At 41.5% G+C, this 17,836-nt stretch overlaps 1 protein-coding gene across 2 annotated transcripts in view; it reads right to left on the reverse strand.

Annotated features, from left to right (window-relative positions):
* Window positions 1-8,438: 8,438 nt before the first annotated feature.
* RRAS2 (RAS related 2) overlaps window positions 8,439-17,836 on the reverse strand; it is a 67,726-nt gene continuing 58,328 nt past the window's right edge. For both annotated transcript variants that reach the window (XM_053304598.1, XM_053304601.1), the window contains exons 4-6: window positions 15,485-15,593; window positions 11,456-11,574; window positions 8,439-9,800 (exon numbers count right to left, since the gene is read on the reverse strand). In XM_053304598.1, coding sequence (XP_053160573.1) covers window positions 9,713-9,800; window positions 11,456-11,574; window positions 15,485-15,593 — 316 coding nt within the window. In that variant the 3' untranslated portion in view covers window positions 8,439-9,712. The remainder of the gene's footprint in view (window positions 9,801-11,455; window positions 11,575-15,484; window positions 15,594-17,836) is intronic.

Below are 17,836 nucleotides of genomic sequence, written 5' to 3' on the forward strand. Positions count from 1 at the left end.
TTCTCTCCCAGGTATGAGGTTTCTCTGAGTATACATGCAGCGAGAGTTTACATTTGACAGTATCTTTCTGCTATATGACACAATTGGTTCACATGCATCCGTCCGTTGCCATCCAAACTCAGCTTGGATTTGGTTTTCAACATGACGTGTGCTTTTGGAGGATATTGCATGATTAAGCAATGGAGAGGAGGACCTACTTAGTTATCTGAGGGGCACTTGCTTCCCTCTGGCACCACTTCTGCTGCTCTAGAAGTCAAATCAAGATGTCCAAGAAGAGGAAAAACTGTTGGAAAAACAAGGGTATCTTAAAGAACTATTTTGCAGGCCAGCATGATGTCCATTTTGGATGAATATATGTGCGGCAGCCATCTCGGCAGCCAAGCGGTCAGTTGTCATAAATAACTGAATGGATTTTTTAAAGTACCCAACATTTCCATACAGTAAATTCACACATATACTTAATTCACACATTAAATATAGTTTTGACTTCTCTGCCTGAACATGCAACTGCTGCTATGAGGTCTGATTCCTTCAGTAATTTTTCAGGTGGTGTAGTTCCACTAGGTAACCCTGATACAGTCTTCTTGTGGCAAATATATTTTTCTTCTTGCATATATTCAAACTGAAGACTTTATTTTATTAGTATTAGTATTATTCTGTGGATAGTATTTTAAATGATTGCCAAGGATGTGTGCCATTCGTGGTTTCGTGGTTATTAAACTGATTGGTTGACAGATCTTCGGTGCAAACTAGTGCTAAGTGAAACTTACCTCAAACACCGGAAAAGTCACTCAGATCTGTTACTGGCCACTCAAAACTGGGGTACAGTTAAACTGGTGACCCAACCAAAATATTGTTCTGAATGTGCAGGAACATTTGGTTTCCCCAGTGTATTAGGACTGTATGTTACAGCAAATAAAACCAGAACGCAAAGCCCACCTGCACATAGTGCCACAGGCCCACTGAAGTTATTTAGAAAGGTTGCGGTTTCTCATACTACTCAAAGGGCTCGTGCAAAATTGAACTTATTCCTGAATCCCTATGCTTTTATCTTTTTATTTTCACAGAGAATACAAGAATTACTAAAACAAAATATGTTCCATTCCACGCAGCTAATGCCTTCAAGGATTTCATTCTTCAAGCTTTAGTCATTTCCCTCCTAGATTCTTTGAATATTATAACATTTTTATGTTTAAATAGAGGGAGTTTTCACCAGTTGGTATCAAGACCTGATTAGCTGAAGTACAAAGTGAAGATTTGCCAACTTGAAGGAGAGTTGATGTATTTATGTAAGATCAGTCAGAGCAGGGATGAATCTGGGGATTGGGGATTAGTCTTCTTTTATTGCAGAGTAGCGTAAGAAAAAAGAAAGGTTCCTGTTCTAAAGATGTTATAACATAAATTCTGACAGAAGGCGGGAGAGAGAGGCAAGAGTAGCCAGAGAAGAATGCGCACCAACATGATTAGATGCATTTAGGCTATTTCCATAGGGAAGAGGACTAAGGTGTTGAGTCAAAGGCTTCACAGAAGAGGTGAACTTGGAAGAAAAAAGTAAGGGAACAAGGCCACTATTTGTGGAGGACAGAAGTGTTATGGAGGGCCTTTGCTTCCCTTCCTTCCTAAGGAGAATTTCAAACCACCAGGAAAATAAAATATACAGGCACAGGTTTCTAGAATCAATGGCTAATGTATCTAGCGATATGCCTGTTAGTTAAAAATTCTGCTTGCTAGCCTACTTGATCTCACAAAGTATCTTCCTGAGGAATGTCGAACAGATTTCTTCTCACCCCAAAACATATGTTCATTATGATTGAGATAAAAGTGGGGGACCATTTTAGCTGCCAGTTTCAGATTGACAGAACTGGGACAGGTACCAGGGGTCAAACTGGACACCTGTCTAGATGCGTCTTAAAGAGGCACACTTATCACTGGAAGTGCTTCATTTTAGAAAAAGGGAGCCATAGGGCAGCTGATCCTGATCAAGACTGAAACACATGGTGAAGGGGATGTCAGCTCTCCCCCAGCATAATATTATTGCCAAAAATGATTCCCTTGAAGCTGTAATTGCCCCCACCTGAATGCTGTTGGGGCAAATAGCCACCTTGAAGGGGTGATTTGCAGCAAGAAAAAGGTGTACCATGTTCCAAATTGAGAGCTGACATCATGTGTTTCAGTCTTGATCAGGATCAGCTGCCCCATGGCTCCTTTTTTCTGAAAGGAAGCACTTCCAGTGATAAGTGTGCCTCTTTAAGACACATCTAGACAGGTGTCCAGTTTGACCCCTGGTACCTGTCCCAGTTCTGTCAATCTGAAACTGGCAGCTAAAATGGTCCCCCACTTATCTCAGTTTTGAGGGAATTGGCACAGTGCTCTGGTGACAGAGTACATTATGCATACACAAGTATGGACCTGCAGCAAAATGTTGCAGTATTATTTATTTATTATATTTTAATACTGCCTATGTATATCTCTAGGCTGTGTACAAATTTTAATATTAAAAATCACAGATTAAAATACATAAAACACAATACAAACAATATGAAACAAATTATTATTATTAATTTTAATATTAAATTATATTAAAATTATTAACATTAATTTCTAATTAAAAGCTTGCAAGAACAGGAGAGTCTTGAGGGTCTTCCTGAAAACAAACAGAGAAGGAGATGCTCTTATTTCAGCAGAGAGCATATCCAAAGCCCTGGAGCAGCCACAGAGAAAGCCCAGTCCTGAGTCACAACCAGATGAGCCGGTGGAAACCATAACCAGACCTCTTTAGAACATTGTAAAAGGCAGCAGGGTTCATGACAAAGGAGTTGCTCTCTTAAATACCCTGGAACCAAGCCATTATGTCCATACTGAAGAAGAAGAAGAAGAAGAAGAAGAAGAAGAAGAAGAAGAAGAAGAAGAATGATGTTGTGAGTTTATTGTATGAGTGTGTGTGCGCGCATACACACACTGATGAGCAAACTAACAGATTCAGTGCACAACCTCTCTCTCTGTTCCTCAGGAGAGTTCACACACACATGCAGTTGTGGGGGGGGGATCTTATGGGGTGGAATTAACCCCACACACTCCAAGTGCATATGTGTGTCAGAACACTTCCCCCTCAGAAACACAAAGGTGGGAAATGGCTGGTGTAACAGGCTAGGGGTTACTCTACACTTTCCAGGAATCTACTCTCTGGAGAGAGAGATTGCTTTGGTCCCAATTTAGGAGCATACTTCTTCTTTGAGGTAGACTGCCACCAGTTGAAGATGGATCTAAAGCCACTGACCAGGCTCAGACACGGCTTCAACAGCCTAGAACTGTCCAGCTTGGGATTTATTGGCACTGTGCAGCCAGAGTCCATAGAACCCAGCTCTAGACAATAGTGAGACTATTCACACGTCCGTGCAAAACCAGGCTAAGGGAGCCCAGCCTGGTTTTGCACACACACGTGTGAACTGCCAGGATCACACCCGATCCTGGCAGCACCACAGCAGCAAACCTGCTTGTGGAGCCACCCTTCTAAATGGGGTTAGGAAAGAGAGCGCTCTCCTAACCCAACTTATTCAACCATGTGTCAGCATGGCGGTATCCCAATAATGCAGCACACTCACACGGTGCATTATTGGATCTTCCGGGGGCGGGAAACGTGTCCTGGCACCCGAACCCTCAGAACTAACAGCAGGAGCTGGTGCTCGTCTGGGTGGGCAATCTGCTTGCCCAAGGACAAACTGCTCATGTGCAGGGGAGATAAGCAATTTGTGGCTTCCTCCCCTCATCCCTTTAGAGACCATTCTCTAATCATGAGAATGGGCTCAATGTATTATTCTAAAAACATATGAGCTTACAAGGCACGAGGAATAGTTTTGCATATAACCCTCCAGAACTTTTTTTAAAAATCAGACTTGTAGCTGCTGTAAATATGACATTTAATTTATTAGGAAAATATGGGTTGCATGTAAATTGAGGAATTTGGGGAAACAAGTGAGCATGGGAGTAAAGAAAGGAATTCAAAAGAAAATACATTAACTTGACTAAAATTGAATTTTACCTAAGGTAGGCAGGTTATTAGCTGAGAAAGTGTTCATTTCTATAGCATCTCCCTTGGGATACCCATTCATCAGTGGAAGATGGTGAACCCTGGCTTAACCCTTGCCCTCCATTTTTATAGCCATTACAGGGAGGCTGTCCTACCCTTCCAGGGATGGACCACTCTTGAATCCAATGAAAAGGCCTGGCGTATCTGATGTCACGCTGGATTTAAGATTTCTTCTCCGAACTTGATGTTCATCCTCATTAATGGGCCTAAAATTACATGTCTAAAGGTGGATCTGAGCTGGTTACCAATTGTGAAAAGGGGTTTAAGACTATACCTTGATGACTCTGTCCCTTTGATGACAAAAGCAAGGATTGTTCTCATTCAGTAACGAAAGTAAGGAATGCTGCCACCATCACCCCTCCCCCCATCCCAAATTCAGAGTTCTCAGAGTGCGAAGGTGGTGTCAGGGATTCTTGAGCTAAAAGGAAGGCCTGCATTTTGTCACGGTGAGAAAATGAAAGTGTTTTAAACACCTTCTCCCTCAGAAGCAGAAATGGTTGTGACTGTTTTGAGGGGCTAATCCTCATGCTGAGAAATGTCCCACTCTTTCTGTTCATCCTTCTCCCTGCCCCACCACTGAGGTCCCTTAGCTGCACCCATATGCTCCTCTGTTAACTACACTCTGAACAAATATTAAGATCAATTGGTTTACATGAAGGCAGTTGCTTCTTCTTCACACTTTTGAACACCAACATACCTGCAGTGCCTCCCACTCACAATTTCAGTTATCTGTCCATAAGGATGTTTCCAGCTGTTTTGGAAATGTTTAATTTTTCAGTTTAAATTTTCATATGATGATTCTTATTTAGATAAAACAAAAAACTGCATCTGGTGCTTCCCAAGCCCTTGTTCTGTATTTTAATATGAACACGCCAGCAGCTAAACAGGTGTCATTGTGCAATTAAATATTGTGGACTTTATTGGATATACAGGATGGGATTTGAATATGGGATTAGATTTTATTTTTAGCACATTTCTATACTACCCTATTGGCAAATCTCTGTGTGATTCACAATCTAAAAGATTCCACTAGAATTGTGAAAAACACCACCACCAAACAGGTTGTACACAGAACCCCTTTGGCCAAAGTTCCATGACTATCCCAGCATAACAGGTATCAACATGAATAGATTATATCATCCTGTGAAGCTGCCTCAAGATTCAACATATCCGGTACTGCTTCTTGAAAGTTCCATCTTTTAACTCACAGAACATACAAGCATTAATAAGCTTCCATTGCATTCTGAACACACTGTACTTTTTTTAAAAAAAAAGTGAAAGAAGCTATAAAGTTAGGACAGCGATCTGTTCAAATATATAAACCAATCAATACAAAAAGCTACCCATAACATTTTTTTAAAAAATTTCGATACCGAAGAAGTTAAGCCAATTTGTCAGAAGAGGGTGGCTGGCATCTGAAGAGGGAGATCTGCAGTCAGATGACCTTGGCCCTGCGACTGTCATGTTCTTTCAAGTCAGCTTCCACTTAAATATGCAGTATCTACCTAGACATTTCCTATATAGCATGCTCTCTTTCTCTCTCTCTCACTCTCACTTGCCAAAACAAAGCCTTTGCATATTTTTCATCAGAACCTTTTCGGTCAGTGGTGGGGTCTGCAATTGACAATCTCAGGCTATATTCAGCAGTCAACTCCAGCTTGCTGATTGTACCGCTGAGGTTGCCTGGCACTAACAGCTGGGATCCTAGCTGGACTCCCCCACCCCCAACCCTGTATGAAGCGACTGAGTGGAGCCAGAGCTGGTTCCTGTGGTTGCTGAGGAAGGAGCACAACTGGGATACCAGTTGCTCTTTCTGGCCAGCTGAAGTGGCACTGGAGACAATACAGAGACATCTGTCTCTTCCCCTCACTGAGCAGTCTAAACAGCAGCGGTGCCTGCCACAAGCAAGGCAAGATTTGCCCTAATGCTTTCACCCAGTTCTTTTCCCATCCCAGTGCTCTCATAGTTCCTTACTGTAGAAAGAGATTTCCAGAAGATGATATCCAGTAGTATTCAGGAGTGAAGAAGAGTTTGGGCTTTCTGATATCACATTTTATTCTATTACATTGCCAATTCTTTTATAAGCAGGGTTTGTATACAACGTTGCCAGAGTTCTGTACATCAAACACTACCAGCACCAACCAGAGCCATCTTGTATAGTATCTACACTTGCACTAGTTAAAGGTGTTCAAGCTAGATATTTGATTAGCGACCCACTCATGCTTAGTTCAAACCATTAACCCTCATGTATTATTTAATCCCTCCTCCTCCAATCACGTAAAACCATGGGTGCATTATTATTATGAACAGCAAAACATAACTATTTGTCAATTACTAAATTAGGCCGGCCACAGAATGAGGAACATTGTTCTAGGACGTTTAACTTGCATGAAAAGCAAAGTACAAAGAGTTTGCCAAAAAAACCTTTATCAATCTCTGTAATGCAAAAACTGTTACACAAAGACCTACACATGGGTCTGGGTCAGATGTTATTACTGACCCTGTGTGATTAATCCTAGTTTAGTTATTTGCTTCCCCTTGCCATGTATGGACCACAAAACTAGATCTGGGAGGACTGAGTGCATGCAAAAGTGCATGAGCCCATGATCTGCTCCCAATCTCATGTCAAAAGAAGATCACAGGGGGACAAAAACACAATCCAAACAGGCTCTGTTCATGGGCCTGTACAGCCATGCCATTTCTCACATTTTTTTGCAATATGGTGAAATAATATCCAGGCTTAACTCCTGCAACACACTACATTGGGTTGCCTTTGTATATAATCCAGAAACTGCAGTTGTTGCAGAATGCAACAACCAGGATTGTCTACAGGGCTACCACAAGAGACCATATTATGCCTATTTTGAAAGAACTACACTGGCTGCCAATTAGTTTCTGGGCAAAATAGAAAGTGCTGGTTATTATTACCACCAATAAAGTGCTCGAAGGCTTGGACCCAGGGTATTTAAGAGAGCCTTCTTCTTCACGAACCCCACTGCCTATTAAGATCAGAGGATGTCTGGTTGTGGCTTGCTTGGTAGTGACCCAAAATTCAATTTTCTCTAGGGTTGGCCTGGAACATACTCGCAAATAAAATCAAGATCTCCAATCTCTGGTAGTTTTAAAATGACTTTTGAAAACACACCTGTTTCATCAGGTTTTTCATTTATGTTTTAAAGTTTTTTTATGGTAGCTTTAATTTACTTTTACATGATTTTAGGTTTTAGTTTCATTAGATTGTAAACCACGCAGAGAGAGAGAATATATTTAATACATAAATATAAATATGTATGCATGTATGTAACACTTATATCCCGCTCTGCCTCCAAGGAACTCAGTGCTGTGTACATGGTTATTTTTATCCTCACAACAACCCTGTGAGGTAGGTTAGGCTGACAGATATGTGACTGACCCAGAGTCACCCCGTGAGTTTCATGGCTGAATGGGGATTTGAACTCAAGGTCTCCCAGGTCCTAATCCAACACTCTAACCACAGCACCACTCTCTCCTGCTCAGAGGAGTGGGAGAGTTGCCCTTAAATGCAAAGGAAGTTTGCAAAGTTGGACCTGCCTCATCTGATTCTGGATAGCTTCTGTTAAGAAAAAAAGATACGCGCATCTTTGTGCGAGAAGAATTTTACTGCATTTCAGATCACAAGATCTGAACACAGCAAGGAGAAATCACTTGCATATTGCACAGGAAAATTCACAACACTGTATGGCAATTACTGGTTTTGCAAATAGGCAGAAACCTTAACAATCTGCATATGAAACAACCTAAAGCATTAGGACCTGATCCAATGGTGCATGTGTGAACTCAGCCAGTCAGTTATTGGGTAGGGAAGAGGGAACTTACCTAACTCCAATTGCCCCTTTTCTCCCAAACTGCTGATTGGAAGGATTGTCCATTTTCTGAGCATGCACATGAAAGTACAGTATCCACTACTGAGCTAGGAAAAGCAGCATGTACACAGCCTCTATTTGCATACTTTGTTTCTCATCCAGCAAGGAATGTCTGTACAGAAGCTGCATACTTATGCACCCTACCTGGCTCAGGGCAAGAGTATTTTGAACTGTTCATAGTCATCAGTATATGCTCAAAGGGGTTTTGCACTAGATGGTTTTGATTGTCCACCTTTCAAGCAATTTCAGCCCGAATTAGTGCAAGCCTATGTCACCATATCAGATTATGAGCTTCCTCTACCCCCACCCCCACCCCAATCCAGTGCTTTAAAAGAAAAATCAGGAAGGCGATGGGCTTGCCTCTTCCATAATGATTATAATCACCTTTAATTCTAGCACCTGGTTATACAAGAGTAAGTTTAATAACCACTTTCAATAAGGTGACAAAGTGTCGATACAACTCAGTATTTAATTTCACAGAATAATCCTGAATTGTTTAGCCACAGTTTGCATAATTCAGAGTCAAACATTATTCACAACTGAACTGAACAGTCAGTTAAAGGTTTGTACATTTTAATAATCACATAATGGTCAGTCATTTGTAAAGAATATGCAAGGCAATTTGAAAAACATGACGTTTTAACAGGTATATTGGGCAGGCACATGATTGGCCACTGCTGAATACTACTGGAACAGAAAAGAGGTTCTACCACAGTCCTGCAAATCTTGCATTAATTTTGTGTCAGTTAAAAGTGAACTGCGAGAATTAAATACTCATCTTTACATATACACAAGTTATGCCATGAAAGCATATTTGCTTACAAACATATAAAAATACTTGTTAACTAGTTTGATAAGAAAATAATGTATAAAAGTATATAGCAAAAAACATTTAATCATCTGACAATGAAAAGAGCAAATTCATCTTTTTTTATATATTACATGAACAAACAAACAAAAACAGCTACAGGTGTAATTTTCTTGAATCCCTTACCCGGAAATATAAAAAGGAAGACAAATATTTTTTTATTCCAAACCATGATGTAAAATCTTCTAACACTAAAATGCTCAAGTCCAGAACGAGCCTAGGTATTTGGCCACATAGTTGTAGTAGCAATAATCCTGTAGCTGTTATTGTAGCCATAAAAATAAATACAGTAGACTGTTGACCACTGAAAAAAGCTGCAGCATAAACAAGAGCTGAAACACAGAGGTTTACTGACAATGAAATTCAGTGTACTGGCTTCCTGTAAGGCAAGCTGAATTTTGAAGTCTAACCTAATCAAAGGGCAAAACTTCTGAATCTACTTTTTTAAAAAAATACTCTACATTTTGATTAGAGGACTCCCTCTTGAGTGTGATTAACAAAGGTGTCAAGTGGAAAAAAAACCCCCATACAACAACTTTTAAGCTTGACTTCAATACCTTGTCTAAGACTGTTGTGTCTCCATTGTGAATAAAACTCCACAAGGTGCAAGCTTCTTTATGCAAGGGAAGAAAGAATCTGGGGTACTAGAAGAAGCCTTAGTGTTTTGACATCTGCCCTGAGATGACCAAGGTGTTTTCAGGACTGGGTCAGCCTGTTTCTGTTAGACTAAGGCTACTTCGGTGACCATTTAGACAACATGCACATATAAGGCTAGACAAAAACACACCGAAAGACATAGAAAGGTAGGTGGAAAAACAATTAATCTGGCAGTTGATAGCTTGGTTCAGAGGATTCTTAGAAGATGACACAATGGCACCCTTTCTTGTCCTTTTCCTTCCTTGTTGGCTCTGGGGAAGGAGGGCATTCTTGTTCTTGAAATTTCCTGTGAAAACATCACTGCAGGTTAAATATGGGCTTCAGCCCAACACAGTCCCAGATAGAAGACACCTACTTTACACCCCTTTGGCAGATTCCATCTAAAATGGCTAATATACACCAATGCCAATTTCTCAATTGTTGGGCTCAAGATAAAGGCATTTTCATTTTTAAGAAATTTAGCTTTTGGAATTACAAGGCTTGTCGTTAAAATATTACTATACTGTGCACACTTAGGCAGTTGCACAAGGGGATAGTTCATGCTGTGACCCTTGACAACAATAATTATCAAGTTTCCTATTCTGTTAAAAGACCCAGTCACATTGACATCATGGCAGAGATGGCTACATCTGCCATATATGAACCCTCTTCTTACACAAGCACAGCAATTTGGTTTACAACTCAATATTTAGGAACTTGCAGGGTATAAAATGTCAAATAATAAACTCCATGAACCAGGAACCTGCTCTAACATTTGCAGAGTTGATCAAAATGAGGAGCTGCAGTTTACATACAGAAGCAGAGTTTAATCCACTAACCTTGTATATCATTTTATAGTAAACTAGTATTTTGAAGCCCGTTATAATAACGGGCGCTAGCCTTTTCCTCTCCCTTTTTTTTTTTTAAAGTATTGCCGCCGCCGTTGCCGCCGAAGTCCCACCCTCCCTCCCTCCCAACTTCCGAAACCACCTTACCCCGGCCCGTGACAGTTGAGGAAAGGAAGAGCTCAATTGAAGAGGGAAAGAGGAGCTCGCAAGCAGTGCTCCTCCCTCTACAAAGCCTCTTTCCGAACTGGCGCTTGGGGCGGAAAGGACGCCTCTTGCGTCCTTTCCGCCTAAAGCGCCAGTTCGGGCAGAGCCTTTGTAGAGGGAGGAGCACTGCTTGCGAGCTCCTCTTTCCCTCTTCAATTGAGCTCTTCCTTTCCTCAACTGTCACGGGCCGGGGTAAGGTGGTTTCGGAAGTTGGGAGGGAGGGAGGGTGGGACTTCGGCGGCGGCAGCATTTTCGTCTCCCTGGGCCGGTCTGGACCCCCGCCGCCATTCCCCCTCCTGCCACCCACCACGGCCCGTGTCTCCGGCCGGGCCAGCCACCCAGGGCTCTGGCGGGCCCGCCACCCGCCGCGGCCCGCGGCTCTGGCCGGGCCCTCCGCTGCCTGGGCCCATTCCTGTCTTCCTGGGGCGGCTCTTTCTGGCCACCCAAGATGTTTGGTGGCTCCTGGCGCTCGGTCCTTTGCCGCCGCTAATGGCCGAGGCGGCGGCTCTGCCGCCGCCTCAGCCAGTCTCTCCCTCCTCCGCAGTCCCGGCTTCTTCGGGGCGGCCGTTTGTGGCCGCCCAACATGGCCGCCGGGTGCTGGCGGTCGTGTCTCTCTTGGACTGTTCTGAGCATGCTCAGAACAGTTGAGGCACGAACGCACGCTTGGTGTCCGTCCACGGACGGACACCAAGCGTTTTATTAGAGAGGATTAACCAAATCAGTTCAGGAAAAAGGGCCAATCAACTTCAGTTTGTACTGCTGAAGTCAAGAATAAAAACCATACCAAAAATCTAGTTTCCCCTAAAGCAATGTTTAAAGTCTCTACTGAAACAGAATCATTTTGGCTCTTGGTTTTAAGGGCCACTCTTTTTGTTAGTGCATTTTAATTTATTCACAATGCATGCCTTACCTTATAACTCTGACAAGTTCATGAAAAGCTTGGTCTACATTCAGTCGTATTTTTGCTGATGCTTCCATATATGTTACTTTCAGTTGTCGTGCTAGTTGCTGCCCTTCCTCTTGTGTTACCTGAAAACAAGGATAAAGGATCATCAACAGTCTACTGATTTGTTCAGATCAGGCTGACCTATTCTCAGTCATCACCTATAGCAATTATGTGCACACTGCCAGTAGCGCAATTCTGCATTTTAAGTTCCCCTGTCAACTGCGGTCTTCATCAGTGTGTGCTTTTTCAAAGCATTTCTACTCAATTGGGGCCCAAAGCTCCACATGTTTAATAAAGCAAAGCAAGATACAGGCCAATATGGCAAAATACTGAACATGTTTCCAAATAAACTAAGAAATATGATACAGAAGTGTAATATCCATATACTGGCTCTCAGGCCAGTAGCCATAATGCCTCAATGATTCAAATAATAGTACAAATCAATAGTACAAATCCTTTTATCCCAGACGCCCATAGGACTACGTCGAGCACTAGCACAATTAAGTTCATTTTGTAACAGAGAGATGATAGAGGTAAACCACCAAAAGACAAAAGCTTTGGTGTTTGCTAAACGGCCAAAGAGATATACTTGGCACATGAATGGGAACACAATTGAACAAGTTCAATCTTATAAATACTTAGGTGTTGTATTCCACTCATCTGGTTCCCGTATTGCGCATCAAAAACATATTATTCAGAGCGTCCAATTATCAATCAATCTGATCAAATCATTTTATTTTTCATGGGGAGCTTTGTACATCCCTGTTGCAATAAAATTACTATTGGCCAAAGTGTATCCTCAGATAATGTATGGTGCACAATTGGGCCCATTTAGTAATTTTGCTCCGTTAGAAACACTGCAAACTAAGTTCATAAGAACTATATTACAGCTGCCATGTTGTGTCCCAAATACTGTTATTAGAAGGGAGGTGGGTCTGGTTAGATTTGAATCACATTATTGGAGATCTATCATACTCTACTGGTTAAAACTGGTTTTCACGAAAGTCGGCTTAGTGCATTTAATTTTGGAAGACTCCTTTAAATCCAATTGGAAATTGGCAATTACAGAAAAACTTCTATTATATGGATTCTCTCATGATGATTTTATTAGATTAGGTTTCGATCAGGCCAGAAGAGAAATTGTGCAACGTATCCATGACGTGGAGTTGCAGATGGATCATGCAAAGTTACCGAGTAACATTTACATAGGTAGTCAGTGCACCGAGCTCAAGCCTGCTACATATCTAAGTAGCATTTTAATTCCAAAATTTAGACGAGCTCTAACACTTGCCCGTGTAAATGCTCTCCCAACAGCTGTGCTCCATGGGAGATTCCAGGGTATACCATACGCATCAAGATTATGCCCTTGTGGATCTAACGTTGAAACAACTGCTCACGTTTTACTGCATTGTGAATATTACAGAGACATAAGACGCCAACAAATTGCCCCACTTTTGATTAATTTTCTGGGTCGTGGAGAGGATTTCTATTTAAACTATTTGCTCACTAATCCTAATCCGGATGTTATTCATATTGTGGCCAAATATTGTTATATAATATGCCAAATGCGTATAAATGTAGTCTGATTTTATATTATCATCTTATTATTGTTATTATCATTATTATTTTAATATTGTTGTATTGCTGGTCTACGACCGAAATAAAGTTTTACATTACACTATGACTAAGTTCTGAACATCGAACTACAGTGGAATATTAAACTACTGAATTCTAGAAAACACCAAATGGCTTTACCATGCCAAAGTCACTAAATAGACAATTGCAAACATTGTGTGCTCATGTATTTACTGAAATTAACACCTTACAGGCACAAGGAAAGCAGGGTCTACATTAGTTGAGATTTCTTTGGATGTGCAACTTTAAATAATCAGTTCCTCTATGCTTCTATTCCAACAACAGTTTCCCTTGCCCACCCCCACAATACTCTTTAAGCAGTCCACATAAGCAAAGAGGGATGGCACTGGTATGGAATGCAACTCCTGGTCCACATGGATTATGATTCCAGATGTTACTGCTGAGCCATGGGGTTGCAACCACATAGCTAGTTCTGATTAAAAGGCATAATAAAGCTGGAAAGAGCCAGTGTGCTTAGGTGGCACTCAGTGGAGTGGTTGTCGCCTGAAACTTCCAGTTGTGAGCCACCAAAATAGTCCACTGGATAGTATTGTGACTAGACACGCACACACTCTCCCTCTCCCAAATTATCCAGATGATTTTGAGCACTATATTATTTGCAGAATTTGGTTTTGGTTACAGCAGGATGTGTACTATAAAGGGCTTGGCTACTTTAACAAAGCAAAGCATTACAGACAGGCATTTGTTCAGCACTACCATAAATGGGTTATGGAATAGTCCTGACCATTTACCAACTCTTACAGTGGTAAGTAGACCAATTGCTTGAAATGGTTTGCTATTGTAAGCATATAGTAAATCAAACTGCATACTTGCTCATAAAAAGATGACAACCTGTTTCTTCTTTTCAACACAAAAACTGCCACTTAGCATTGGACTAAGCTCTCTAAAAAGATGAGTAATGGTTGGTATGGCAAATGTTGTAAACCTAAGTGGGAAGAAACTCATGCCTTAATAATGATGTCATGGATTGGAGCCTCATAGATTAGATTTTGACCCGAACCACATTCATAAAACAATTACTCAGAGAAGATGATTTAATGCAGAAATATGCTAGAGAAATGTAGACTTGCTTCCCATGTCATATCAAAAGTATCAAGATTCTAAATTACAGCATGCATGTATTCACGACTAGTTTTCAGTTAAGATGCCTTAATATTAGCAACCCTCTCTGCAAAGCATGGTTGCTCATTTATTTATTTATTTGATTTATATACCGCCCTTCCAAAAAACAAAAACAATTAAAATCAATTAATGATTAAAATCAAAACTAAATTAAGCAATTAAAATCATTTAAAACCAACATTAAAAATTTAAAACCATGAATCTAATTAAAAGCCTGGGTGAATAAATGTGTCTTCAGTGCCTTTTTAAAAGTTGCCAGAGATGGGGAGGCTCTTATTTCAATAGGGAGCGCATTCCAAAGTCCAGGGACAGCAACGGAGAAGGTCTGTCCCCGAGTAGCTGCCAAATGGGTTGACAGCAACAGCAGACAAACCTCTCCAGATGATCTTAACAGGCGGTGGGGGTCATGGTGAAGAAGACATTCTCTTAAATACCCAGGGCCTAAGCTGTTTAGGGCTTTATAGGTAATAACCAGCACCTTGTATTTTGCCCAGAAATGTATCAGCAGCCAGTGTAGTTCTTTCAACACATGACTAATATGGTCTCTCCTAGATGACCCATAGACCAACCTGGCTGCCGCATTCTGAACCAACTGTAATTTCCCGGTCTACGTAAAAAGGTAGCCCCACATAGAGCTCATTGCAATAATCCAGCCTAGAGGTTACAAGCATATGTACCACCGTTTTGAGGTTGTTCGTCTCAAGAAATGGACACAGCTGGCATATCAGCCAAAGCTTATAAAAAGCACCTCTGGCCACTGCCTCAACCTGGGACACCAGGGAGAGGTTCGGATCCAGAAACACCCCCAGACTGTGCACCTGTTCTTTCCGGGGGAGTGTGACCCCATCCAGAACTGGCAGATCAAAATCGCCTCCAGAGCTCCAACCCTGCACAAGTACCTCTGTCTTATCTGGAATCAGCCTCAGTTTGTCATCCTCATTCAGCCCATTACTGTGCTGGGCTTGATCTTTTTTGGCAGCTTGATGCCAAATGCCTCTGCCAAAAAAGGGGTTTGTTCATCAACACAGCACCCTCACCCTGAACAGTAATGATCAGTCACAGGGTAGACTGCCACACATTTTTCACCCAAAGTATCGAACATAGAGGGCACAACCCGCTGCCCAATCTTCACCCTATAGTTTGTTAAACTTACTAGAGTAATCAGCATGATGTCCACCCACTACAGAAGGACTGCACCATTACCAGATGTTTTACCTGTCTTTGATGGTCCAGATCTGCTTTGTTACCAACTAAAATCATAGGGAATTCATCGCGATCTTTTACTCTAAGAATCTGCCTTTGAAACTTGTAGATCTCTTCAAAGCTGGGGAAACAAACAAAAAATTAGAACGTCAACTGTATGCTATGAATGCACACCTTCTAAGTAAGGGTAGGAACACAGAAAGCTGCCGTATAGACCATTGGTCTATCTAGCTCAGTATTGTCTACACAGACTGGCAGCAACTTCTCCAAAGTTGCAGGCAGGAATAGCTCTCATCCTTATCTTGGAGATGCCAGGAAGGGAACTTAGAACCTTCTGCTCTTCCCAGAGTGGCTCCAGCCCCTGAGAGGAATATCTTACAGAACTCACATGTGGTCTCCCATTCAAATGCAACCAGGGCAGACCCTGCTTAGCTAGGGGAACAAGTCATGCTTGCTACCACAAGACCAGCTCTCCTGGGAAGAGATGAATGGCATCCTTTATTTTATTTTATTTATTTATTTATTTATCTATCTAGCATTTTATATCCTGCTCTTCCTCCAAGGAGCCCAGAGCGCTGTACTACATACTTGAGTTTCTCATCACAACAACCCTGTGAAGTAGGTTAGGCTGAGAGAGAAGTGACTGGCCCAGAGTCACCCATAAAGTATCATGGCTGAATGGGGATTTGAACTCGGGTCTCCCCGGTCCTAGTCCAGCACTCTAACCACTAATAAGTTCCAAATCCTCCTTCCTTTCATTTAATATTACTACATGTATTAAATAAAGCAACAACATGCTAATCATAACCAAATGATGAGAGAGAGAGAGAGAGAGAGAGAGAGAGAGAGAGAGAGTGTGTGTGTGTGTGTGTGTGTGTGTGTGAGAGAGAGAGAGAGAGAGAGAGAGAGAGAGAGAGTGTGTGTGTGTGTGTGTGTGTGTGTGTGTGTGTATAGATAGATAGAGTTGCACATAACATACATGGAAATGCAAACACCTGTGACTTGTTCATGCAATGCTTTTACATTTGCTTTAAGTTTACATACATCAAGCTCTCAGCCTCCTCACAGCCCCTCAACTTCCACCCTTATCTTCTCCTTCCTTCCCTTTTGCTCCTGTATTATTCACAGCCAGGGAGAAATTATGAGTAAAGGAAGAAACACTGGGAAAATGTAGGGGTACACCCTTTGATTTACACGGTTTCCTTTCCTTCAGTTTTCTTTATTGTCATTATGTAAATAAATCAATAGACCTATAAATAAACAGACTACAGTATATATGTGTCATCTGCCTATGCATAATCAAATTTCAACCACTCTCCCAAGTTAAAGGGGAGCAATGACTCCCCTTAATGAAGAGGAGAGAATTATATTGTTTTCTCCTCTCTCTTTTTGCATTACACATATGGATGGGTGTCTAATTTTTAGTGTACTTATGTTGCTTCTTTTTGATGCCTTTTGCCAATGAATGCTATTTAATGCAATGAAGACATTTTTTGTTTTTGGACAGTATCTTTACAAAATCAGATTGACTTGTCTCATCGTGTTTACTGGCAGTGATGTCACCAGAGCTCAGTCTAGTACCATGCAAGGAAGCTGGCTGTCTACTTTAGCAGTGAAGAAACCTAGTCCAGGAGCTGCCAACAGCCAGAGAAAACCTGGAAGGAGCTAATTGCCTCTTTTGGAACTTTAAACCAAAATGGAGCTGGTACTGAGCCAGGTACCTACTTTGATTCACCCCAGTATCAGAGATAGACTAGGGGGCGGGTGGATCCCAACATGTCTCCCTAAAGCCCACTGGCATTACACTCATGTTTATGCTTTGACAATCTGCAATACTTGTTTGGCGTGTCTGTTGGGAGGTAGTGTATGGTGCACTGGATTCACTACTGTGAGAGACACCATAAAGAGCATTTCTGCAAGGACCATACCTAGAATGACAACTAGCAGTTAAGATCAAAATATATTCAGTAATGACTTTCAGCACCATTAATTAATTCTTTGGCTAAACTAGTTCTGCCCAGCCAAGAGGACTCTAGGTTTTGTATTCCTTGAACAACTCCAGCCCCACCTATGGCAAACTGCTTCTGAAACTGGCAAGTTTCAAGAGTACTTTGGCTTATTGCATATGAGTCTGTCATTCAAAGGAATGACAAAATTTCTGCTGAGCAATTCAAAGCTCTTGTGGATGCCCAGAGAAGCTTTTTGGATCCTGTTCTATGGAGTTAAAGTCTCAATACCAGATTCCCTATTCATTATCAATATAAGTATTTCAAAGTTAGAAGAGCATAGCACACAAGAACATGGGTTATAGAGCCTGCAGTTCAACTTTTATCTCTGCCACAAACTTGCTAAGTGGCCTTAGGC

This window comes from Hemicordylus capensis, chromosome 1 (assembly GCF_027244095.1).
Source record: "Hemicordylus capensis ecotype Gifberg chromosome 1, rHemCap1.1.pri, whole genome shotgun sequence".
NCBI classification, from domain to species: Eukaryota; Metazoa; Chordata; class Lepidosauria; order Squamata; family Cordylidae; genus Hemicordylus; species Hemicordylus capensis.